General features: G+C 40.2%; 1 protein-coding gene across 16 annotated transcripts in view; it reads left to right on the top strand.

The window, feature by feature from the left end:
- Window positions 1–26,618, top strand: part of BAZ2B (bromodomain adjacent to zinc finger domain 2B) — a 183,649-nt gene that overhangs the window by 122,448 nt on the left and 34,583 nt on the right. For 9 of the 16 annotated variants that reach the window (XM_081928242.1, XM_081928237.1, XM_081928243.1 and 6 more), the window contains 13 exons: window positions 2,055–2,679; window positions 3,743–4,042; window positions 6,095–6,155; window positions 8,196–8,304; window positions 8,591–8,692; window positions 13,986–14,196; window positions 18,131–18,223; window positions 18,352–18,413; window positions 20,226–20,291; window positions 22,186–22,251; window positions 23,241–23,285; window positions 23,557–23,583; window positions 24,857–24,922. In XM_081928242.1, coding sequence (XP_081784368.1) covers window positions 2,055–2,679; window positions 3,743–4,042; window positions 6,095–6,155; window positions 8,196–8,304; window positions 8,591–8,692; window positions 13,986–14,196; window positions 18,131–18,223; window positions 18,352–18,413; window positions 20,226–20,291; window positions 22,186–22,251; window positions 23,241–23,285; window positions 23,557–23,583; window positions 24,857–24,922 — 1,833 coding nt within the window. The remainder of the gene's footprint in view (window positions 1–2,054; window positions 2,680–3,742; window positions 4,043–6,094; window positions 6,156–8,195; window positions 8,305–8,590; window positions 8,693–13,985; window positions 14,197–18,130; window positions 18,224–18,351; window positions 18,414–20,225; window positions 20,292–22,185; window positions 22,252–23,240; window positions 23,286–23,556; window positions 23,584–24,856; window positions 24,923–26,618) is intronic. The other 7 variants (XM_081928235.1, XM_081928230.1, XM_081928234.1 and 4 more) reach the window with 4 other exon arrangements.

The following is a 26,618-nucleotide window of genomic DNA, read 5'->3' as shown; positions in this document are numbered from 1 at the left end:
CCCAGGTAAGTGTGTTCAGGAATGCAGCCTTAATGGTATAACATTAGAATTTTAAAACAATATTTTGGAAATTGTGTTATGTTCATCTGCAATACCTGCTTCTCAGAATCAGTAGCTGAAAATTCTTCCTGTAGATAGTAAGAATTCAGTCTAGAAATGTCAGCCACTGTGAAGCAGTGCTTAGAGTGCTCAGCTGAGTCTGAGAACGCCCAGTTTCAAATCCCTGGTTCAGCCATGGAGCTTACAGGGTGACCTAGGGCAAGTCACCATATTTCATCTGTAACCTACCTCACAGGGTTGTTGAGAGTACAAAATGAGACGAGTGACGAGAACCACGTACACTGCCTTGAGCTCCTTAGAGAACAGGGAGAATATAAATGCAACAAATATCCTGACACATGATTTACAGCATTTTCCAGAGCTGATACTGTTGCTCCAGTGGTGGAGGAACTTGCTCCATGCTTGTCCAAAGGTGTGTGTGTGCTCGTCTGCCATTACAGAGAGAGATTGAACGTCTCTCTCTTTAAATGAGACTCACAAGCAAGGCAAAAGAGCCCAGGTTCCTTTCTTACTGGCTTCTTGGAATGTCCTAAACCTCTGTTAGATCTGTAGACTGTAGTCCTTTGGAAAAATAGATGGAGCAAAAATGAACATGCACTACCAACCTTGGAAAATTTAAGAGGAGCACAATGCCAAGGTACTTATCTTACAAAGTCTTTACAAATCGTTCTTCAGGAAGACAGTTGAAGTGATATTTCATTTTTCTTCATGACTTCTCAGAGTATTGGTGGATTCTTGCTTTTTTGAACACTATGCTGTCATGTACAAGTGTGAAAGCTTTCAGAAAAACCTGAATGGAATATGAAGGTGGAGCTTTTGTGATCCATTCATGACATGCTTGCAATGAAAGATTGGGATGTTGGATATGCAGATTCTGTTTAGGAATCTCAGTGTCTAAACACTGATGGATTGAAATTGAAAAGTCACTCCATTAGAAAAGTCTAACCTAAATTTTTGCCCTTGGTTTCTTAGTTTGGGTTACATAGTGGACATTTTTTTTTTTATAATACATTCAGAATTCTGCCATGGCAATCCTGTATGATTACTCATTTTATATTTTCAGTAATTATTGCTGTTTTCAGCAGAAGGTACGGTATTCTCATTACCCTTGAAATAGCATGCTTAAGGTATAGTGATAACAACTTCACTTGCATGAATGTAAAAAGAGTTTGATACATGACAGCCAAGCACTAGTTGCCTATTGATAGAACCTTGTTTTCCTTTCGTTTTTAAAATAGACACATTTATAAAATGCCTCACAAGTTTTTTCAGATATCATGAAAGTGTATCTTAACAGTGTACTTACTGACCGCTCATGCTGTCTGTTTCACAGCTACAGTACAATCCTCAATTACTAGGTTCTGGTTTTTTGCTGTTATATGCAGATGTATTTGGAACTAGGCTTTAGATATCACTTGTGGTTTTCATTTGGTGTACAGTCACATGGGTTATATTTGACAAGAAGGGTTTGAATGGGCAGGTTTATGGGAAAGCTGGGAAGATGGGAACAAATGCTTCTAAACAATTAAAGCCTGCTTTATGCCTTTCTTCTCCAAGCCTAAGACTTATGTTAACAGCCCATTCCTGAGTCCTTTTTACTCAGATGTAAGCACCACACCTTAACCCTTCTTTCATAACAAATCTTCGTAACTCCTTTTCTCTTATCAGGTAACTGTCTCAGAGACTAGAATCTTCCATCGTTAACTGTTGGAATACCTTCTGACTCTCCATTCTGCAGTTTTAGTAGTGACTGTTGAGAATGACAAAGAATGTATTCTGTACATGCAAAATTCTTAGTGAGTCACAGCTCTCAATGAGTCAGTCTTAATTAAGGCAACCTGCCTCACTTAGGAAGTTCAAAGCAGCTTCCTTGCCCACACAGATTTATATCTTATCTGCCTGCCTTTTGGAAGCGAAAGTTTCAGAGCCCATCTGCTAAACCCATTGCTTACGGCATTTGGCTATATATTTTGTTATCTTTTGTGCTTCTGCAGGAACAATACAAGCAGACATTCCCAGCACAGTTGAAGAAACACCATGAATCATCTAGGAACCTGAAGAAGGTTATCGCAGCAGTATCAAGTCCAAAGCCAACCAGTTCTCCACCAGCCCATCAAAAACACACCTCTTTAGAAAACAACCATTCTAATCCTTTCTTGACCAATGCACTTTTAGGTAATCATCAGCCCAATGGAGTGATTCAGAGCGTCATTCAGGAAGCTCCTCTGGCACTTACCACCAAATCCAAATCCCAGCCCAAGGTTAATGAAAACGTATCTACTTCCAGCAGCTTAACCTTTTCCTCACCAGTAAATTTAAGCACGGGTGGGAAAAAGACACCAAGCAACCGGACACCTGTTATGTCTTCTACCTCTCCTGTATTACCTGGCCCAGCAAAGGAAAAGGCAGTCAGCAATAATACAATGACAGCAGTGAAAACACAACACAACCACCCTTCCACAAAATCATTGGTTGAACAATTCAGAGGAACTGATTCAGACATTCTTAGCAGTAAAGATTCTGAGGATTCAAATGATGAGGATGATGACGACGACGAGGACGATGAGGATGATGAGGATGAAGACGAGGAAGATGAGGATTCTGATGATAGTCAATCAGGTTTATTTAATTTAAAGAAACTCTTTGCATGTCTTTAAGCCTTCTAAAGGCACCCTTGCCCTCTTGCAGATGCTATAAGGTTATTTATTGTTGCCTGGTTTCTGTATGGAAATTAAAATCTTGGAATGAGAATTATGAAAACGTTAACTGATGAGCCAGCTCAACTGCTAACTTATTCAAAACATTGATTTACCTAGCTTATTCAAAATGTTATAGATGCTGCTTTAGGAGAGATGACTTTTCAAGTTAGGAGATAGTGAAGAGACAGAGCCATGTAGCTGGGGTGAGACATAGTGGATAACTACTCAGATGCATGGAGGTTTCTTACTAGTGCGAAGCCTTGAAAACAGTATGGGAAGATGAGTGAGGAGGGTTTACTAGGTGTTATACTATGGTTATAATGGACATTTCCCCCCAATGCAGTTGCATAGTATGCAGCTCTGTACACCCAAGAAGGAGCCAGCATTTTAATTAAGAACTATGTAGCCGAGCCAAAACCATCTTAGATAAAATGCATCTTAATTTTTTTGCCTAATATGGTAAGAGAAGAGCTGGCATGTTTTGCACTAACCAGTGGTGGCTTCCAGTTGTTAAGCCTTTAGCAGACCAGCACAACTTGTGAATGACCAAGCCACATGCTGCCTACCTACCAGACATGTATGGTAGCCTATGCAAAGTCCAAGAAGCTTCTAAAAGAACAGCAGAGGGGTCTAGTCAAGCATTCAGTAGGCTACAATGTGTGGCTGGTGGAGCTGTGTTTGGCTTGCTAGGTCATAAATTGGACAAGCCAGGAAAGGTCTTCTTTGGGTTGCCAAAGTCTTATGTACTTTCAGTAGAAGGGTGGTGACAGTGAATTGCAAAGGAAGAAGGTGATTATATATCTGAGTCAGGATGTGAAACCAATAAATGGGTCTGAAACATACATCACATTCAATTGGTTGTTCCCTGCACTAAATAGTTCAGAATGCCTGTCCCCCCCACCCCCACCCCCAGTCTCAATGAATGCTGGAATGAGAATATATCAATTTCTTGTAACTCATGGTCTTCTCCATTTCCCCCAAAGAATCTGATAGTAATTCGGAAGGGTCTGATACTGAAGGATCTGAAGATGATGAGGAAGAAGATGATAAAGAACCCGATGAATCAGAGACTGATACGGAAGGAGAGAAGTCTTCGATTAAATTGAACAAAACGGCATCCTCTGCCAAAAGCTCTTCCATCAGTCTTGCAGCTTGCTCGACACCACTTAATATCCAAGCAGCAAAGACACCGAGTTCTGCTCCAGCCGCATTATGCCCCGAGTCTCCCTCACCAGCTTTTGTGGGCACGCCTTCTCCTGGGCTTTCCTCAAGTACCCACAGTGGTATTGCAGTTTATTTTATATAACAAAATCCCTATCTATATCAGAGAGGTGCTTTTCATTGAAATCTAGAAGGGTTCACACCTGTTGAGCCCAGCCTTCCGCAACCTAGTAGTATCTTCCAGATGTTGTTGGACACCCAATTCCCATCAGCCCCAGCCACCATTGCCACATGTTAGACCACCAGGTTGCGGAAGGCTGGTTTAGCACTTCTAAGAATCTGGCTTTGCTTCAATTAAATTCTTGCATTTCATCACTACTTCAGATTGTATATTCTGATACAAAGATGAATCTCTGTACTGGGAAAAGAGTGATCTTCACCATGTGTGAATGGCAGAGTGTTGATTTCACCCCAGATAGATATAGTGGGAAATTGATACAAACCATGACTGCCAATGACTCAGTACTCCCCTTTCTCCCTCAGTGGTTTCCCTGTTCTCCTTGTGGGCTGCCAAGCTTGGCTCTGCTTAGTCCATATTATCCTCTTCCTTTCCATCCCAAGACTCAAGAGAAGAGAAGCATCAACTGAGTCTGAATTGAAACAAAAAAAATTCCTTCCAGTAGCACCTTAAAGACCAACTAAGTTAGTTCTTGGTATGAGCTTTCGTGTGCATGCACACTTAACTGAATCTGAATTGGTTCTGCTCTTTGGTAGAGCATTGCAAATTAAGACCTGGATACAGTATTTGCCTAAGGGCTTGGACAGTGTTGGGGATTCTCCAACTCTGGATCCACATGACAAACTTTTAAACAACCCAGGGAATGTTTCACTGTAGAAACAGTGCAGTACCATTACATCATCCCCAGGAGTTGCCTGCTTCTGAAACACAAATGGGGCTGTTTCTTTAATAGCTTGATAGGCATTGATACCGTGCCTGATTCACTTCTGCAAAACATGGTAATGGCCACTGACTTGGATAGCTTTAAAAGAGGATTTGACAAATTCATTTTTACCTGGAGATACCAGGATTTGGGGTTGAACCTGTTACCTCTGAGCCATATAAATTCCTATGAAAGGTGGGCATTGGTTAAGGGCTTGCTGCATGACACCTTGATCCTCAAAGTATGTGAAGGAAAATTCCACTTAACTATATTAATATAAGCAAGTGTGCTTATTGGTTCTCCTTCATTCTACTAAAACGAAGTTCATTCAGGTTGTAAAAGGGAGCTGTAAATAAATAGTTTAGTACATTGCCATCCTGTTTCTAGACACAAATAACATCAATGTGTACCTTACAAAGCTTTCATCTTCTCCCTCTCCCCCTAAAAACAGTGTGCACAGAGCACAGAGAATTGTCAGGCTCCTTTTAGGGGGGGAAATATAAATGGAGATTCTGCTGGGTTAGTAATGAGCTCCCCTGAACTGTGGTAGTAAGGACCTTCTTCCTTGTGTTCATCAGATCCCCGCCCTCCCAGTTTCTCATTTATCTGCTTTTTTACCTACCAATCCCCCACTCCTTTTTGAATCTTGGGGTGTGTGTGTGTGTGTGTGTGTAAAAATCAGATTAAAAAGGGAAAGTCATTAAAGAGGAAAATGTCTTTACCAGGCTGGGACACAAATCTGTAAAGTGTGCCCACTGAATGAAAAGAAGTTCCATGGAAATCAATTGAGATGCTCTGTGTCATGTGATGCTCTGCTTTGTAACATCAGCAGTTCAACAAGCCGCAGGCACCCTGGGTTGTACTGGGGACATTATCTAGAAACAGGGTTTCTTTTATTTCACTTAAACATGCTAACATAAGTGACTTCAGGACTGGGGTGTTGATCTATAGTTTGGTTGACAGTTGTTCCTAAATCTCTTGATTCCTTAAATTCTCTGGGTAAGAATAGACTCTAGCAATTGTTAGCAAATTGTGTTCTGCTCATTTCTTGCATTTTTTGCAAGACACGGGTTGCAAGGAAAAAGCAAGTAAAGGGGTATAGACAGCCTCTGCTGATGTGTTCTTTTTGTTAAAAAAAATAGCAGAACATATTGCAGAACAAATAGCAGAACAATTACAGTTGTAATTTGGGTTTGCTGTGTTCTAAAATTAATCCATTAAATTCTATTTAAGGTACTTCAAAAAGGCGCAGAGTCACAGATGAGCGAGAACTGCGCATTCCTCTGGAGTATGGGTATGTAAGATACAATTTTGAATTAAACTTGTGAAACCAGTTTCTTGTAATGTAGTAACATTCCTAAAGGTAGTGATTTTGCAATTTGTTTGGACCGTGATGAGTTGTTATTAACACTGAAGACAAAAGTACCCTGGCAAATGCAAGTTCCCAGGCCCATGTTTTCCACAGTTACATGAAGGAAGAGGCACGTGTGAGAAGTTGTGGGTAGTAAGGAGCTTAACCCAAACCCACATATCATCTCCTGAAACCCCTTTTTCTCTCTAGCTCATTTCTCACTTTTGGAGTCTGAACTGGGAAATGATTCAAAGCAACCTGCTGGACTATTTAAATTGAGATTATGGGCATTGGAACAGTTATGCCACTTCCCTCTGGCTGATGCACCTCTGCAAGTCTCCCTGCTCCCCCATTTGACTTTTGTGGGGGAAAACAGAGTTGGATTTCATGTGTTTTCTTTGCAATGTTCAGTTCTGAATCTTCACCAAGAAGCTGAAATCTCGTACTGTATTAAGAATCAGACCCAAACCCCACAAATCACACAATATGTTCCAGGAGTGAGGGGGGGAGGTACAATTGCTCATACATAATTTGCTGAAGAGGTGAATTTCCCCCCAGAGAGTCATAAAGCTTCCTGTGATGCTTTGTGCTTTGCGTCGTCCATCCCTTTTTGTTTCTCTGAGGGGGCTTGCCAAGTTTGGGATGGGTTCCAGTAACTAAATTATTGGCAAGACTGCTGTAGAAGTAGAGCATCCGCTATTTTTCAAGCCTTCATTCTACTTACTGACATTCACCATTGCTTGCATCTTGCCTACATCTTTCTTTGTACTGCAGTCACTAGGTAACGAACGGCATACAATTTTTTCAGAGGCTTCTCTCTTGTGCTACATCTCACTAGGCCCTGGCTAAGGATCAGTTTCCAACACCTCAGCTTTCTTTGCATCCTACAACTGAAATCTGAAACACCAGTTCACATTGTACTCTTTCCTTACATTGAAACTTTCCTGATCTGCTTCAGCTGTTCAGATTTCACACACACACTCTTTTCAGTAAGCTGCACTGTAGTAGTTGTTTGCCCTCAAGGGGGAACTTTTGGCCTTTGGGTGACTGCAGGGGCACGTTTTTCCTGGTGCTTAATTTTCTGCATGCTACAATATGCCTAGCTCTGTTTAATAGCCCATGTGTCTTGGGGAGTCATAGAATCATAGACTTTTAGAGTTGGGACTCTGAGGGCCCTGCAATGCAGGAATTCCGCCCACAGCTATCCCTGGGTGGCCTCGAACCACCAGCCTTCTGGTTGACAGCCAGACACACTGACCTGTTGTGCCACAGGCTCTCTGATCTTCCTGGTACTGTAACTCACCTAGCCCAATGCCATTAACTCTGACTAGCAGTGACTCTTCCTTGTCTTTCTCAGCCAAACCACTTGAGATAATTTCAACAGGAAAAGCTAAACTAGGGTAGCCAATTTGGTGCCATCCAGATATTGTCAGACTCCAGTTCCCACCAGCCTTAGTCAGCATGGCCACTGGTCAGGAATAATGGAAGTTGTGCGTTCTTAGATTCCAACTTTGTTCTTCAGCTTACAAATATTATGATGATCACCATCACAGCTTATTGGCAAACTGGGAACCTGGTTTACTTAGGAACGTAGGAGGCTGCCTTATACTGAATTAGACAATTGATCCAGCTAGCTCAGTATTATTTCATCTGAGTGGCAAAGGCTCTACAGGGTTTGAGACAGAGGCCTCTCCCTGTTGTACCTGGAGATGCCAGGAATTGAACCCAATACCTTCTGAATACAAGGCAGATACTCTGCCACTTAGCTACAGTACACCTCTAAGTGGATATATTATCCAGAAGTAAGTGTGATTTAACTCCGTGACTCTTACTCTCAGGAAGTTGTACATAGCATTACTGCTGTGCATTCCAACTCTATGCATGTTTGCTCTGAGGTAAGTTCAAAGGGACTTCCTCCCAACATATGTGTTGCTATAATGCTGTGCCTCTTTAAATTTATGTATAATTTTTTTATTATTGCAGCTGGCAAAGAGAAACAAGAATAAGGAACTTCGGTGGCCGCCTTCAAGGGGAAGTAGCATATTATGCACCATGTGGCAAGAAGCTAAGGCAGTACCCTGAAGTAGTAAAGGTATATTTTAAACATTATGCTTTCTGGTTCTTATTAAGCATGCACATAATTATTTAAATGAACTTTTTCCTCCACTAAAGTTCCTTGATACAAAATGGCCCGTGATGCGAGGCTAATGTACCTTAAACCTGCCTCTAAACTGACCTCATGTAAATTTGTATCCCCTTGCCAGAATATGCACCAAAAAAACCCCACACATTTGACTTCACTCTAACATTAGCTTGTACATCAAAGCTGGGTTGTAATGACTTAAAACCTGAAGTGGAAAAATATGTGATTTTTTCAGTATCTCAGCAGAAATGGAATAATGGATATCTCAAGGGACAATTTCAGCTTCAGTGCAAAAATAGGAGTGGGTGACTTCTATGAAGCCAGAGATGGACCGCAGGTATCCGCTTTTTAAAAAAGTAAAGTCTTTGATCCAAGGCGTAGTATCATAAATCTTAAGTGAAATATTTTTTTTACTACACTCTGGAGCATTGCTATTGTTAGCTGGTTCATTCTTGCAGTCATGTGTGTGACTTTATGATAGTAGTTGTGAATGACTGAGCACCTGACGCCTGGAAAGTGCTGGAAAAACCTTCACAATTCATTATCACCTTGCCAGGTGCTCAGCATCTTGCAGAATTAAATTTGGAAACTGCAGTCATCTAGATATCATTGGCCTTTGAGGTTAAGTATATATTCCAGTACTCGAATTACAAGTCCACACTCCCCCCCTTGGCCTTTTAGGTAGGCCCTCTTTTCAGAAGGCCATACAGTATATGGGAAGCATGATTCTGCTAAAACTGGGAGGAGTCAGGGGCGGGGCTTATACATTTCATTTAAGAATGTCTCCTCTTTTCTCTGTAATTTGAGCACTGGTATATCAGTTTAAATGCTTCTGAGATCAACCTTGTCATTTTATATATGTGGTAATTGTAAGTAGCTGTGTTCACATACACATGTTTTTTCTTTAGCTGTCTCTGTGGTGTTGGCTAAAATATAGAATTAAACATAGAGTTGTTTGTTCAGTGTGGAGAATGTATGATGAATTCTGTAAAGTCTACATAAATAAGACTGGGGAGGGGACAGTAAACCCCAGGGAGGATATGATAAATGTGTGTTTTTAAGGACATTTTTTGTGCGTGTGTTTCATCTGTGAGACACTGTTCTCTGTTTTAGCTAACGTGTAGCACGATCCTTTGCAGGTTAATTTGGAAATTAAGTCCCACAGAGTTCAATGAGGCTTACTCTCAGGTGCAAATACACCGGATTGTAGTTCTAAGGATTTGTGTGTCCTCCCCCTTTCTGTCTTACCTTATTTGGACTTCTCTAATGGGAACCTTTTCTTAACCTAAATGTGCCTTTGTGTACCCTATACTTTGTCTTACATCACTTGCATAATTGAGTACCTAACTTCTTTCTGTGTAGTGGGCAGTATTTCATTCCTTATAGTTTGGGAATATGGGGTCTGTATATGGTCTCCCCCTTTTTTAAGGCAAGTTTCCCACAGGTACAACTAAGTGTGTGCAGATACCTGCCAAGTGCTCCCAAGTACTACCCTGAACTATTGGAGCAATTTGCTCATGGCTCTAGCCTTCTATACCCTCCCCACATAGGGCACATCATACAAAGCCAGGTGTTGCCAAAAAACAAAACAGGAAATGGTGCAGAACCACACACTTGGGAAATGACACTGTCTTGGTTTTTGTCCAGTAGGTGAAGGAGAATTGAACAATATGGCTTCCCCTGCTAGCGCTCAGTCCTTTAAGTGGTCAGTAGAGCATAGCTGTACATGTAAGTCATTGCAGATATTGGGACTAGTTCACATAAACAGCCGATGAGGAGGCAAACCTGTTTCTTGACAACTTCAGACTACATATTGGGGCTCACTTGACTGACGTTTGTCTATTCAAAAACCTCTCTACTGATATAAAGCCAACATGTCAGGGGAAAAGCCTGGCTAGAGAATATCTCCTTGACATGCAGTTTTATTTTGTGGAGGGGTTTTATTGTTGTTGTTTTTTTTACAGTGAGGAATGTTCACGGAACAAGTTTGCCACCTCATCTGCTGTTTTAAGAGAACAAGGCCCCAGGGTATAGCTGTACTGCTGCAGCTATAGCAGTCATTCTATTTCCTTAATGAGGAACTTTAATTCTGGGAGCGAGGCTATAGATTTTGACAGCAAATTCACAGAATCCCCATCAACTACAGTTCCCAGGATTCTGCACAGAAAGCCATTACATTAAAATTACCAAGTTACCCTGAGGTTGGGTTTCCCCCTTGTTTTTACTGTCATGGATTCACCCAGGCAGCCATGGAGATTATAGCAGTGTATAATATTTGCAGTTGGTTAATATTTTGTAAAATCACAGGAATATCTCAGAACAACAATTCCTAATTCTCCTTGGGTAAAACTATGGCAGTTAAAATTGGGGTGAAGAAGGATAATAGATCATGGTTTAGTCAGCTTGGCTTATTTGATTGCAGTCTGGATATGTTAGTGTACTGTTGGATCAGTTGACAAGCTTCCCTTTACAAATTACTCACCATGTACTTTTTCGATTAATTCCTTCAACATTTCTTGCCAAACTCCTATGCATTATGAGTCTGAGTCTCTTCTTGAAATCAAAATAAGCTCAGTATTCTGTCTGCTAGGATGCATGGCCGCAGTGTTATTAGACATACCCCAAATTATTAGCTATCCTTGTGCAGGGTTCCCTGCATTGAAAGGAGTTGTGCGTAGAGTACTTTGCCTTCTGAAATGCTCCCCTAACAACTCTGTGTTATCGGACATTGGAAAGAGTTCTGCGCTAATAAATGTTACATGTGCAAGGGGATGTGAGGGTTCCAGGTAATCTTTCTTCCAGTTTTGATTAGTAGAAACGGTTTCATGCCAAAAAGAAAATATGTTGGATGTCTCAATTGAAATGCCATTACCATACAAGCACATGTACTGAAAACCAGGAGGACAATTCTATCAAATTGCTTTTAGATTTCTTCTCAAGGAGACTCTGGCTGTCTAGTTCTTGGTACATCATTGGTTAGATTTTGCCAGACGCACATTTAGATCGATTCCAGCCAGGCAAGCAAGATCAGCCTTCTGTTTATTCAGGGTGATAGCTCTGAATTCATGACCCTTGTTTTCACTTTGGGTGGAGGCAGGAGCCATTTAAGAACCCTGGAAAATATGAGAACAGGTGCATTAGAGTTAGAATGGCGCAATACAGAATATGAACTTTGGAAAACACTAAATGAAGGTAAGCAACTCTTCAGTGTTAGGGGAACTTTTTATTGTAATGTGTGTGCATTAATGAGAAGTGCAACGTGCTTCATTCAAAATAGCAGCTTATTTTTTTTCCTATAGTGTTTGCTAGCATAAATGTGCTTGTTGTACATGCTTTCATATATGTCTATATATGTGTGACTTCTGCAAGCCCCAGCTGGTATTGCAAGCCGCATTTGTTACTGCGTGTGATGGGATTACTAAACCACTGCTCTTCGTCACCAGTAAACTCTTGGTAATCTATCCTTGTTCCCAGTTACATGTGAGTTACCATGCTTAATTTTAAAGCACACAAATTAACTTTGGAACGATGGACTCTGATGTAATTAACTTCAAATCAAAGGTATGCAAGATATTACCCCTTTTGTCCTAATTTTACTTTTACCAGCGTTTGGTTTCTTTGGTCAATTTGTATGCTTCAAAATATTGGATATGAGATTATGCAATAAGTGAACTCAAGTCAGGAAATGAGAACTGTGTGTGGAAGCAGAATTCTACACGTGCAGCTGGTGCACAGCACAATCCTATATGTATCTTACTCGGAAGCATCAGCCCCATTGAGTTCAACCTGTTGCAGTACCAGGTGCTCATCCACACTGCAATGCTCATCTGAGCCTCATTGGGCTGGATGTGTGTTCTTGGTACAGGGAGGGATCGGATGAATGAGCAAGTATAAATTTAGCCTGTTGTTGTTACAGTTTACTCATCCAAATACAGAAGTCTTGTAAGGCTCCCTTTCTTTAGAAGGGAGCTTGGTAGCTGGCAGATTGTGTTCTTGGTTCTAAGGTTAACAGCGATAAATTACTTGTGGCCATATGGTTTGTTTGTTTGTTTAATTATTTTAAAAGGCAATGGAAACTAGATGTCTAGTCTGGCCTTTTCCTTGGCATGTTAGTTTTCTATGCACAGAGATCTTCTTTTTTGTAGGGGAGGGGGAGTTTCCAGTCCTGTAAGCCTTCCTCTGCAGTCTGAAGTGTTACAGCACAGACATAGAAATACTGGAAGCTGTTTTAGACTGAGACAGATGCATTGGTCAATCTGGCTTAGTGCTGTCCACACTGGCTGGCAGCAGCTCTCCAGGGTTTCAGGTAGTGGACATTGCCAACCCTATCTGAAGATGGTAGGGATTGAGACAGGAACCTCCTGCATGCTAAGCAGCTGGTCTACTTGTGAGCTACGGTCCTTTGATTTATCCCCTCAGTGAGAACTGGGTTATGAGGAAACCATGAGATACACAGTTCAGAAGAGATCAGACTTCTGTGCTGTTTTAGATAAAGAAACACAATACTAGGCTTCTCTTGTGTAAATTAAATGCAAGCTGTTCCTAAACTAAAGGCTTTGTTTGAAAGCTACAGGAATTTAGGATATGGAGGGTTCAGATGCCACATGGTGAAATGTAAGCAAATGGAATCATTCTCAGCAGAAATCCTGAGGTTTCCATAGAATGAGATAGTGAGAAGAAGGGATTAAAATAAATTGAAAATTTCAGATCAGTTAAAAATGTTTTTTTTATGGTAGGTAGAAACTGATTTCCATAGATGAACATAACATGTTTCTGAGAAGACTGTAAGGCAATAATGAGTTTCAGTGTGAATTGATTGTAAGAATGTCCCAAGTACAAATTATCAAAGATAGTTTCATCATGCTGACCAAAGAATTTGAGACTTGGTTTTTAGCAAACGTGTTCGCCTTTTGTCTCAATGTACCCTTCCAAATGGAATAATTAGCCAAAACAGAGCAAAGACAATGCAACAGTGATGTGTAAGCAACAGCTAATCCCTTTCATTAAATACTCATTACTGCCAAGTAATTTCATTTGGAAACAAGCTATTCAGAACTTCATGAATAAACTTAAATAAGTGTAAAAGGATGCGAAGGGGCTTGAGATATATGCTGAATCAGGTTTATACTCCAATGCTAGCTGTGGGGCCTTTAAATGTATATAAGTGTTGCTGGCAGGACAGCAGCTAATTCCCCAGAAAAGACCCTGGTTTGCCTACAGAGTTTTGCTGGCAAAGATGTACCATACCTACTTCCTGACAGTGTTCCACTGGTGGGAGTGAGGGTGGTGAGTGGATCACAAGACCCCTCATCCCTCAGGACACCTTTAAAAACAGCCAAGAGATACAGCTGCTATGGAATGGGAAAAACAACAATACTTTTCACTTTCATTGGGAGAGAAGTAGAGAGCAGGGCAACTTCCATGCGGGGAAGTGGGGAGAAAATTCTAGGCCGCAATTAAACCCTAAATTGATTAATCTGCCAGTTTGATCAGTTCAAGCTTGCAGCTCTCACACAGATATATAGACATACGCTTCGGTGTGCCTTTTTACATGTCAGCTGAGTGCACATTTTTGTTGTTGTCCATTTTGCGTTTATAATGACTTCCTGTGAAATATATTAATTACAAAGGGGATGCAGTGGTGTTTGCTGAAAGAAGAGGAAGTCCTTCCTCGTATCAGAGCTATGGAAGGACGTAGAGGGCGGCCACCGAATCCAGAGAGACAGCGCGCGAAAGAGGAATCGAAAATGAGGCGTCGCAAAGGTCGACCTCCAAATGTTGGTAGCACTGAGTTTCTTGACAACACAGATGCTAAGCTGTTAAGAAAGTTACAAGCCCAAGGTAAGGACTTTATTATAACTTCTCCCAACGCGTAGTAAAAGGTACCTGCAGACAATTTATATTCAATAAGCAAAGAAGCCTTTTGGTTTATGTATTGTGTTAAGGACTTTCCATGTTCACTCAAGCTCCAAAATACTCCTTTGAAATGTCCCAATTTTGGGGCTCTCTACTGGCCTGTGTTAGTCTGCCCATTTGGTGGCCAGCAGGAGGTCAGGAGAACTGGGAGAGCTGGGCAGAGGGATACCTCCACCTAATCCAGCCCCCTACTCCCCTGCAGGCTGTCATAAGAAGTTTTAGGATTCCCCTGCCCGCAAGCTTCTTGCCAGTGTTATCAGTAACACATCCACAAAAGGTTTTATCTGTTTGTTTAAGAGTTTGTCATTTTCATACTATCAGCAAATAAGAACAGAATATATTACTACTTCCAAAACAAGGGAGAATTCTAATTAGTCAAAATTATAAAATATTTGGCTTCATCAGAAACAAATTATACACAAAGGGTGGTATTAAACTGAGGTTTACTCAGAGTAGAACCATTAAAATTAGTGGAACTAGCTTTATTAATCTTAGTGGGTCTATTCTGAGGGAAGCATGCTTAAATGCCACCCAAGGTCAAAGGAGGATAGGATACAATTAATTGTTCCTTCAATCCTGTTTCTTGGCAAGTACTTGGCATATGTCCCTGGTAATATGTATGGATTTTAATAAATACCTGTGGAGGTTTTGTTTTCGTTTGCTATTACAGTATGTATTTTTGTGTGATCTTTTGATGAAGGGTAGTATAAAATTTTAATTTATTATCATTTTTTAAAAAATTATTATTATTAGTAGTAGTAATATGTAAATGCAATTCACACATACTTTCCTGATTTAGGGTGGCCATGATGTAAAAATCAATTCAAATGTTGGCCTTGGGGGAAACAATTCTCTTTTTTATAGATGAAGTGTGTCTCTGTGTGTGTCACCTGATAAAGGCCCTATGCTGTCATTTAATCAAGAGTCATGTTTTTATCTCTGTGACAAAATTGCTATTATAAATTATTCTAGCATTATTACTGTTTCCTACACTGTTATTGGTTCAGCCATTTTTATTATTATTTTTCTGGTACACATTCCGATCCTAAATAAATTCCCATTTGCAGTATTCCTATGGTGAATACATGATTCAGTAAACATGCTTAAAATTCCTCCCTACCTATGCTTCTGTTTATATTTTTAAAACAATGTGAGCTGTAGGCTCCTGTTTTTTCTTCCACATTCCACTTCCTTTTTTTAAAAAAAATAATATTTTTTTTTGTTTTACAGTTTCAGTTAAACATGTTACAAACTTTAAAATATCCATTGACTTCCCTTCTCCTCTTTCCATGGTCCATTTTGCATATCTTACATCCCTGCATATTTTACAATAACCATTCCAATCAGTTTTCCACTATTACATCCATCAGCCACTTCCTTGTAACTTGCCTTACACACACATACACACATTTTGGATTGTGTGTATATCCAATTTACCTAATTATAAAGCATTTAGTTCTGCAGTCTGGAAGGCTTTGTCATGTATGACACTGTTTGAGCTTGCAAAACTCCAGGTTACCAATACATTATTTCTCAAAAGACTTCCCAGTCTTGTTTCATCTAGTGTCATAAAGAGTAACTCCCTAAATGTTCAGGGATGCCAGAAACTGGTCATCCAATAATTTACTTGGGGAAATTGATGACACACACACACACATAGGTATTGCATATGACCAAGGTGTAAATGCACCTCTTACACAGTGTGCACATCTATTCAGCAGAATCTTCTTGAAAGCTTGCTATCCCTGGCATAAAACCTTACTTAGGACAATGATAATGAAAAACTAACCCTTTAGAGATAATTGACTCCTCAGGGGAGAGGGGCAGTAGCAAGCAGAATATTTGGCTGTCTAGAAGACTACAAAACTACTTACTTCCCAATATAATGCTCTCTACTGCCTTGTCATTACCTCAAATGAGAGAATTTCTGTGGATAGGTTCCGAAGAATGGAAAGAACGTTACCTTCATCCTGGGGGTGGGGACAGGAAATGGTTGTCATCAGTATTTGTGCTGCTTGTATATTTACATAAGTACCTCGGAATGTGGTGAACACCACAAAGCTGAGTTCAAGCTCATAACACTTACGGAAGGAGGATAATTATCCCAGTCTTTGGCACATACTTTAGAAGACATGCCAACCTTCTGAATAGTCTCGTTTCAATGGCTCCTGATTCCATAAACTGGCACATTTGTATAGATTCCAAACTAGGTGCCTCTGTGACATAACTATTCTGCCAGTAATTCTAGTCTTGTTTTTTGTAAGATAACTTGTTGTGTAGATTGTGCTGTGCTATGTATAAATATTTCATGTGTAATTGTAGTTTTTGCAACTCTCTCTTCATAATTGTTGCTTTTATTCCCCCCACCCCAAGCCCAGCAGTTCTAGTAGGAGCAACAGGGCAGAAACCTCTAGTGTGGGTGAAGGGGAAAGGTTAATTCCTGTTGCTACTAGAAAACCTTGTGAGATGTCCATGGAGGCAAGGAACATATCTCTGCTTGCAGCAATATGCTATTCAGTTACTGACTGAATAGCTGACCTTCCTTGTAGCGTAGGCAGCTGGCTAATGCGCAGTTGCATACTTGCATGGTGTTGGTTGAGGTTCCCACTGCCTTCGCTACCATTTCTGTATGTAAAAGGTAAAGGGACCCCTGACCGTTAGGTCCAGCCGCAGACGGCTCTGGGGTTGCAGCGCTTTACTGACCGAGGGAGCCGGCATACAGCTTCTGGGTCATGTGGCCAGCATGACTAAGCCAGAGCAGCGTACAGAAACACTGCTTACCTTCCCACCGGAGTGGTACCTATTTATCTACTTGCACTTTGACGTGCTTTTGAACTGCTAGGTTGGCAGGAGCAGGGACCGGGCAATGGGAGCTCACCCCGTCACGGGGATTCGAACCGCCGACCTTCTGATCGGCAAGCCCTAGGCTCTGTAGTTTAGACCACAGTGCCACCCGTGTATGTAGTTTCTGGTAAATACAGGAATTTGGCCGTCCCTGTTGTGTCCCTGAAGTGGCAGCTAGTGGTTGCTAGCAATGAACTGCTCTACCAGCCTCTGCTGGGTGGAAAGGCTCCTATCAGGTACAGCACATGCTGTGGTTGCCATCCTTCTGAGAATTCCCAGACACGTCCTCTTTTGGGGGTCCTACATGCCCACTTGGGAGGAATTTTGCATTTTAGGTACATTTCTAATAGCAGGGATGGGGAAACCTGTGTTGATGTTGCTGAACTGCAACTCCCATCATCCTGCCTGTTGGCCACGCTGGCTGAAGCAGCTAAGGCTGCTAGAAATTGGAAGCCAACGAAATCTAGAGGGCCGTAAGGTCCCTGCTGCTGTTTCAGAATCATTTTTTTTAATGTGGTGATTAAGAATCCACTGTTTATGCAAGCTGAATTTCAGCCTCTGCATTCTGATAAATTCCCTCATTGAGCTTTAAATGGGAAGGAGGCACTTCCACTTAAAAAGAATCCCCTCATTGATCTTTTAGCATCCGAGATGACAGTCATTATTATTGTAATACTTTTTCATTTGCCCACCCTGCTCCCTAAAAAGGGAATTGCATAATGCCTTGAGGTGTGTGTGTGTATACGCATATATACCCACAGAGACACACACACTTTTACACCTAATCCTCTTCCTTCAAGATACACTGAGGTATTAACAACACAAAAGTTCTTTGAATGAAATCATGGGGTAAGGAAATCTTCAAATCAGACACTTCTAGGCTAAATGCACACAAAGCAAACACAGACTTCTTCCTTATTTTCTTTGATCCATGTAAGATTGACCTTGTGTTAATAAGAAATATTTATTGTACCCTTAGTATATTTTTTATTTTATTTTTCTCTTTGTGTTTCAGAAATTGCTAGGCAAGCAGCGCAAATCAAGCTTTTGAGAAAACTTCAGAAGCAAGAACAGGCCCGAGCTGCCAAAGAAGCAAAAAAACAGCAAGGTAAGTACTAAACTTCTAAGAACCTTGCAGACTCTCGCAGATGAATTTTTGAATCCATAGATATTAGTTTTCCATTATTCTGCACTTATTTACTGCTGACATTTTTTTTCTTTCTTTCTCACTCACAGCTATTATGGCTGCAGAAGAAAAAAGAAAGCAAAAAGAGCAGATAAAAATAATGAAACAGCAGGTAATTTATGCCTTTCAGGTTTCAACCGTAAGCATTACCAGATACGTTATACTGATGGCATGTATGTGTTTAAGCAGGGCTGTGAGCTGAAAACCTAGCCTGTTCTGCTTCTCTGTCCTTTGGTAGCCTGATGAACTATAAATTTTAAAAAGACTCACACACAGCTTAATATGAAGAAACCTGCTGGTTCTGCTTTTCAAACATGGATATACATCACCTGCTGATGGATGTTTACAGATCAAGTTGATGTTAAAGGGCAAGGGGAGCAGAAATGGTCAAAAATGTCGGCAGCCATGTTTAAAGGCTTTTGTTGCTAAATATATTTGATAATGGATCAGATGACAAACTCATTAGAATCTGAAGGTCTGGTCTGGGATTTCTGCCAAAACGAAGTATTCTTTAACTGTAAGTTAGCTGTGACAAAAGACTGAATCACTCTGGTTTTATCTGACAGAAGGCACGAGCAGGCTAATAAACAATTAAGCAAACTGCAATGTCAGACAAAGCATGAATGATACTTTTACTGTGTTCGTTCCATCGAGTTTTATCTGAGAGACCTTTCCAGTTTCACCCTGATCTTAAACACATTATGTTAAATTAATTTTTTTTTGTAAGTAGTAGTAGTATTAGATTCTGGTCTTCATTTATGCCGTTGTTATTAACAGCAATTTACAGTTAGCACCTTAAGGTTGTGAAATAGGTTGTAGAGTTTTTAACAGGAATCCTCACACTGGACCTGGGCAGTATGAAGGCACAATATACCATGAATGTGAAATGAGGAAATTTACAGCCCAGTTCTGTGCATGCCAACTCAGAAGTTAGTCTTGTGGAAGTCAATAAGCTGTATTGTCCATAAATGAACATATACACACTTACCTGGGAATACGCCTCACTGAACTCAGTGGGATATTTCTGAGTAGGCATACACAGGATTGAATTATATATTTGTCTTTATAAGATCCTTGCTATAAATGCATAATGTATTTCAACAATTGTCTCAGGTAGTTGATTCCCATTTGCATGCAACAGATTGGGAAGTGCAGTTGAAAGAAAATTGCAGGAAATGTTATGATAAATTTCAGTAATCCATGCTAGGATAATTAAACAAAATGGGGCTGCTCATTAAAACAAATTTCCAGACTGCAATAATATACGCAAGTAAGCCCCACTGTGCAGAAGCATATATAATATTCAATGGTTAATATGCTATAAAATAAAACATAAAAACAACAACAACAAATTATTTAAATACATTAGTAGCAGGAGACCAGCTAGGGAGGCAGTTGGACCTTCAGATGACAAGGGATTAAAGGTGTGCTAAAGGAGGATGAGGAGATTGCAGATAAGCTAAATGAATTATTTGCATCTATTATCACAGCAGAAGATATAGGTCAGACCCCACTGCCTGAACTAACTTTTTGCAGGGAGTTTGATGAACTGAGGCAGGTAGTGATGACAAGAGATGAAGTTCTAGGCCCCCAAGTTTTCTGGGGGGACGACGACATGACAAGTGGAAGTCTGGATGAGCCCTTTGAGATATTTAATACCACACTGTCACCACAAGTGCCTGCAAATCCCTAACCAGCTGGAGCAAAAAGTTCATCCTTTGCACCCTTCATGTTGCAGGTGTATGGCCCTTGCCACTGCACTGCTAGTTCAAAGCACATTAAATCAAGCCTGGCTTATCTAGTGAAGCCTGATAGAATGTGGTATGTTGTCGCATTCTGGAAACAGGATTGGATGGGTGGGCTGTAGAGGATATGATCCGTTATTACTGCTGCTTAAAATAAATGAAAGCTTTTCTTCTTGTAGGAAAAGATTAAGAGAATTCAGCAAATCAGAATTGAAAAAGAACTTCGGGCTCAGCAAATATTAGAGGTATAACCAGTTCTTTTAGTGGAATATGCAAAGAAGAGTCTGTTAGAGGAATTCATCAAGTGTTGTATCAGAGTGTCACACTGTCTGTCATTAAAAAATAATAATAATCCCAATCCATCCTTAACTATGGCTCTAAACCTGCAAATTCTTAAGTCTGGCACATCAGTAAAACCATTTGATCATGCAAATTTTAGGGAAGTGCATGTGTCCTGGATATCCATGGGAGTAGTAGCTAAAGGTAAAGGTAAAGGTACCCCTGCCCGTACGGGCCAGTCTTGACAGACTCTGGGGTTGTGCGCCCATCTCACTTAAGAGGCCAGGGGCCAGCGCTGTCCGGAGACACTTCCGGGTCACGTGGCCAGTGTGACATCGCTGCTCTGGCGAGCCAGAGCCGCACACGGAAACGCCGTTTACCTTCCCGCTGGTGAGCGGTCCCTATTTATCTACTTGCACCCGGAGGTGCTTTCGAACTGCTAGGTTGGCAGGCGCTGGGACCGAACAGCGGGAGCGCACCCCGCCGCAGGGATTCGAACCGCCGACCTTTCGATCGGCAAGTCCTAGGCGCTGAGGCTTTAACCCACAGCGCCACCTGCGTCCCGGAGTAGTAGCTATGTTTGACCTAAAACAGCAAAGCGTTCTGCAGCACATAAAAGACGAACAAGTTCAAGACTTGGGTTCATTTTGTCATGTGCACCAAATTCATTTTACATCTGATGAATTGGACTTCAGTAATAAACACATTAGTGTATAAGTACTCTTTGGGATTCTTCTGGAGCATGAGATGTACCTAAAACACTGTGGGTTGAATCCAGAATTTCTGTGAGCAGAACTCTGCAGGTGGGATGCTCCTGCTGGAGAAAGGGTTGGGGCAGGAAGGGGAAGATTATCAGAGATTCTGCCGTCTCTCTGCAGCTCCTTGTGTCTTCTGAAAAATTTTCTGGAGGTTTGAGGGACTGAACAGAACATGGGAGGTGATGCTAGAGAGTGCAGGAGGAGGGAGAATTGGTAAAAATCATCTTATTTCCTTACTCTAGCAGGAGCCTCCATGGGATTGCAGCTCCAGCTGCAAACGGAATAATTCCTTTGCAGAACATAAACTCTGGACCCAACTCTATAGGTGTTCAGTAAGTTAAAATGCAAAGACAGAAAAGAGAAATAAAAAGATTTGATTGAATTATCAGAACAAGCAACAAGGATTAAGAAAGCACCTTTGAAGCTGACATTTTAACAGCATGTTTCTAATCTTAAAAAGTGTGCATGTTTATACTTTCAAAGGATTTGTTAGTCTCTGTTTCGTAAACAGTTGGTTTGTATAATGTATCCATGCCATGTATAAAGTATGTCAGAGGGAATTTAAATTTAAGATTTCTATTTCAAATCTCAGTTTCTGATCTGTCTGGCAACAGATTTCTTTTTATTCTTAGTTGTCATACTAGTTCTTTAATACATTAAGCAGGGAGTAATGTTCTGATAATGTGCCAGTAAGCAGTTCCTTACCCCTGGCTTTAATTAAGCTCTCGAAATTATGTCTACAGATTAGGTATATTCAATCACTAGAAAGCTTTAAATTATCAACCAATGATTTCCGCCCCCTAAAACCCTGCTATTTTAGAAGAAAAGTAATGAAAGTTCAGTCCTCACCAGTAATGTTTTACATTTTCATTTTGATATATAAATTGTTCCTTAATTGTACATTTCCACTCCCTCTGCCACCAAAACCCATGAGTTTTTCACAATGCAGAACGTACTGAGGAGGAAATCTGTTATGATGTACACATTATGTGTGGTATTGTTTCGCACCTTGTGAGGCATGAAACTTTTGTTCTAGTCTGAGATTACTTTCAAGTTGTAGTGGTGCCATTGCATGACCTTGGGACCTGTTTTGCATGCACAGGCAAAAAAGAAAAAGAAGGAAGAAGCAGCAAATGCCAAATTATTGGAGGCCGAGAAACGAATAAAGGTTAGTTTAGATAAGCACCAGAGTTTTTATCTTCCAAACACACACACACACACACACACACACACACACACACACACGACTGTATGATTGAACACATAAGCAAATGATATTGTGTCAAAAATGTGACAGAAATAGATCGTTCAGAATGTATCCAGTATCTTTTATTCTTTATGCATATGTGTCTGTGTCTCTGTATGTTTTGTATGTGTACATGAAGTGTTTAGAAAAATATCATGACGTTTGTAAGCTTACCTGATACACAGTTTGTGTGTATGTAGTAAAAAAAAATCATTGAAAAATGCATGTACTAGTTCTGGGTATTTTCTTGGGGAGCAGCACCGATGGTTTAAATGAAAAAAACCAAGGCCAGTGTTCTATCGGCACTGCACACCAAGGATTTTGGGGTTTCACCTTTCCAACCCCTTACTTTAATTTCTGTCCCAAGCAGTGCGAACCCCTCTTTTCAGGTCAGATCCACCATCTGAGAGGCTGTAGCAGGGACAGGGTCGGCTACTCTTCTTTGTGCAAACGGAAGCACATGCAGCTCTTGGGATGGATCCTGGTTTGAGTCCAAATTTACTGCTCTGCTCGTAGAAGGAGCTGTGCATTCACAAAGGACCCCTTGCGTTTTTAACCTGAACTCGGGTTCTTTCTGAGAACCAAGCAGTAAGTTTGGAACCAGGATTTGGTTGATAATCGCACACAACTTCTGTGTTGCATAGAATATGAAAATTGTACTTGATCATTGACCTGCAGCATTTGGAAAGCCTGTAATCTTACTCCTGATCTTGACATGACTTAATATCCATTCCAGTGCCTCTTCCATTCATTCTGTTTTCAAGGTATCCAATACGCTGATTCAGGTTATTATGGGGGGGGGGACAGAAAAATGGGGACTAAAGAACATGAAAAACCTACATGATGGTGGGGGTGGGGTGGGGAAAGAGTCATTTATCATATATTTGATTTTCTTTTTTCATGTTTTTAAGGAAAAGGAAATGAGAAGACAGCAAGCTGTTCTTCTGAAGCATCAGGTTTGTACCGAACACTTAATGAGAAAAATAAATGCTATTTTAATGCAATATAGCTAAACTATTTTGGAGGGCAAATCTTCAAATTTTCTTTAGTTTTTTAAAAAATATTTTTTTTAAAAAAAATTATTTATTTCTGCTTAAATGTTTTCCTTCACCTTATGGGGTAAATTTGCTTTGCTTTGGTATTGGGAACTTTTGGGGATTTTATAAAGTGGTTTTTTGACTCTTTGTGATTTCTGTTTCATAATATTGTGCCAACTCTTTCTACCAGGAGTTGGAGAGGCATAGACTAGATATGGTATGGGTATGTTTATTTTTGTACATCTAACACCGCATTGTGATTTGGTTGTGATATGGTTGTCATAGCAATGCATAAAATGTAGCACTGGCTGCTGTCATATTACATACTGCTGCATGGCTTTCCAGCACAGTGCATTGCATACATCTGCTTGTCTTGTCTGTAAAAGCAAAACAACACGACTTACCTTATTATATAAATTGACCCCTATGACTTCTATGCAAGGCTGCTGCCTTGATATCAGGGTTATTGTTGCCATAGTACTAAGTTGGACCGCAGTACATATTTGGAGCCAAATTAAAAAAAATATGTGTTTGGCATATATTAGGTTTTACCAGCTATTTTCACTAGGCACCTTCTGCATTTGATTCTGGGAATCCTATTTGTTTCATTTTTCAAACGAAATTTTGTTTTTCAAAACTTTTAATAATATCGCACAATTGGGAATACTTAGTCTGAATTGGATTGAAGAGCATGCTGTCCTTCATAATGCAAAAAAATAAATAAAAATAAACCCACATTATCTTGGTCCGATAATGAATCTTGAAGTTCTGTACTCTTTTGCATTGTGTTTTAGTCCAGGACTCAACACAATATCCTTAATTTAATCTATGGTGCGGCTTCTGTGTCTTACCTAAGCGCAACAGTAAACATGATCAGCTTATTGCATTCTTATTCGTTGTATGACTAGTTTTATCTGAAACTAGTTTAAAAACTGACAGCTTGATTTCAGTCCCCATCGACTGCATCCTTAATTTTATATTCAGAGATACATATTTACTACCAATATGTAGTCAAAATGCTTTTTATTTTTTATTTTTTAAAATTTAAAAGAAACACTTTTGATTACTTTTCAAAGTATCTGCATTAACAGTCTTTTGCTTAATTGGCCACTCCATTAGTAATTGCAGGCTTTCCGTTATAGCAGATGTAAGGTAACTGACCTGTTCCAGCCAACCATTATGCTTTTTTTTCTGCCAGCTTCTGAAGGAGCCTCACAACTGACCATAAGTAAATCTGTATGCTTCTGTTTTACACTGTCTCCATGTTCATCGCTGTACCTTTTTTGCTTTCAGTTGTCCTTGTATTTGCTTTCTAAACCTGAACTAAAACATGCACAAACTTGGCTATTCTCGTCTTTTATTTAGCATATACCCCTGACTTGTCTATTAATGCTAAACATGTCCTGTTGAGCTTTTTGGAATAATAATAAAAAAAATGTGATGCCTGAGGTGGGAGTACTGCTTTGTTCTGATTTTATCTGCTCTAATAGGAACGGGAAAGGAGAAGGCAGCATATGATGCTTATGAAAGCTATGGAGGCACGCAAAAAAGCTGAGGTGAGTACAAAACTCTGAAATGGGATACTATTTTCCTTGTTCTTTGCACAGGGGAAAAAGGGAAAAAATAAAAATAAATCACAATTCTGAAATGGGGTGATAGCCCCCCCTCCCTTGTTCTTCGCATAGAAGCTTTTCCTCGCTCTACAATATATATATTTTTTAAAATCAGAATTGATAAATAACTTCAAGGGCACAAAATCATCTTACATTGAATGGGGAAAATGTATCTGCTTCCTCTGTGTTTTGCAGTTAGGTCATTTCATACTTCTAAATTTTATGTGGCAAAATGTGATTTTATTTCTCCCCAAGTGTATATATAGTACTTTCCATTAGGTTTGTTGGTCTTATTTTGTGGACTCTGAAAACTGCCATAGTATGGAGGTAACTATTTGATTCATTATGCAGATGCATAATCTGCCTGCCTGCCTGTGTAGTCTGACCTAGTATGCAGAAGAGACAAGGCTTGGCATAGAACGTACACAACACTCTCAAAACTATGGGGTCCTAGACCTGATGTAAAAGCATTAGAATATAGAATATGCAACCTTAGAGTAGCGAGGAAGAAGCCTTCCACCAGGGGAGGTTTTGAAAACCTGCAGCTGATCACAGGGGTCACAGACCTATATAATGTAGATGAAAGCGATTTGTAAGTTCTAATTCATAAACCATGTAAAGTTTTTGAACAGTGACACTGGAGACATGAACCATTTGTAAATCACGGGGGCAGATCTACCATTGTGAATAATATTCCAAAGCGGTGTTTGTTTTTCTCATCCCCTGCACCTGAGGAATCGGACTATAACTCTGGTGGGTTTTGCCATCAGCATTTCGGTAGGGTATGGCATTTTCTTCCCACTTTACTTTCAAAGCATCATGCTGTACTGTACTCTTCTTTTGTCCTGATTAATGTAAAATTAATGAATCTGTTCCAATTTATGCATTGCAGTTTCTCATGCCCTCCTTCGTTAGATACCTTATATCCTTCAGGATTTACTTCTAAGCTCTTTTAACATTCTGTCAGACCCTTTTGAAAGGCAATCTCAAAGGACAAGGGATCTTCCTTTCTAAATCGAGCATGAGATACAGGCTCAGACAACACCACCTTCACCAACATCCCCCATGCCCTGTTCCACATTCCATGCTGCGTTCCACATCTGAAGGCCCTCCAAAGCTTTGGTAGGGATATAGGTGGCTGTAGTGGAGAGGAAATGATAGGGAAGTTTCCTTTCATGAGCTTCCTTTGCTCTGCTTACCTTTGGATCCAAGCCTTGGTCTTGCACTGGCAGTACTTATATAGCAATGCCTATTTTATTCCTGTTTTACTGGTGCCATCAATTTTAGAGGTACAAGATTTGCAGCAAAATATTTAAGGGTTGTGCCCTTATTTAATATGATACTTAATTTTATTTAAATAAAGTGCTTCATTGTTGTATTTTTTAAAAGAAGGCTGTCAGCGTTTAGAATTATGAGATACACTGTATGACAACAGCCTATAAAACAAATAAGAGCAAATTGGCCCAGTTGCAACGTGTGCTATTAATGACCACACATCCATAGGCCAGCATTTAAAAAGTCCGCAACTTCATTTTTAAATTCTTATTATTTTTCTAAATCAAATCTCTCTAAAAAATCTAATTGGACATACTGCAAATAGAGATGATTAAGTAAAGCAAAATCACATATAACTAACAGT

This window comes from Podarcis melisellensis, assembly GCF_964234715.1.
Source record: "Podarcis melisellensis genome assembly, chromosome: 1".
Classification (NCBI taxonomy): Eukaryota; Metazoa; Chordata; class Lepidosauria; order Squamata; family Lacertidae; genus Podarcis; species Podarcis melisellensis.
This window is presented reverse-complemented; position numbering and strand designations above follow the sequence as displayed.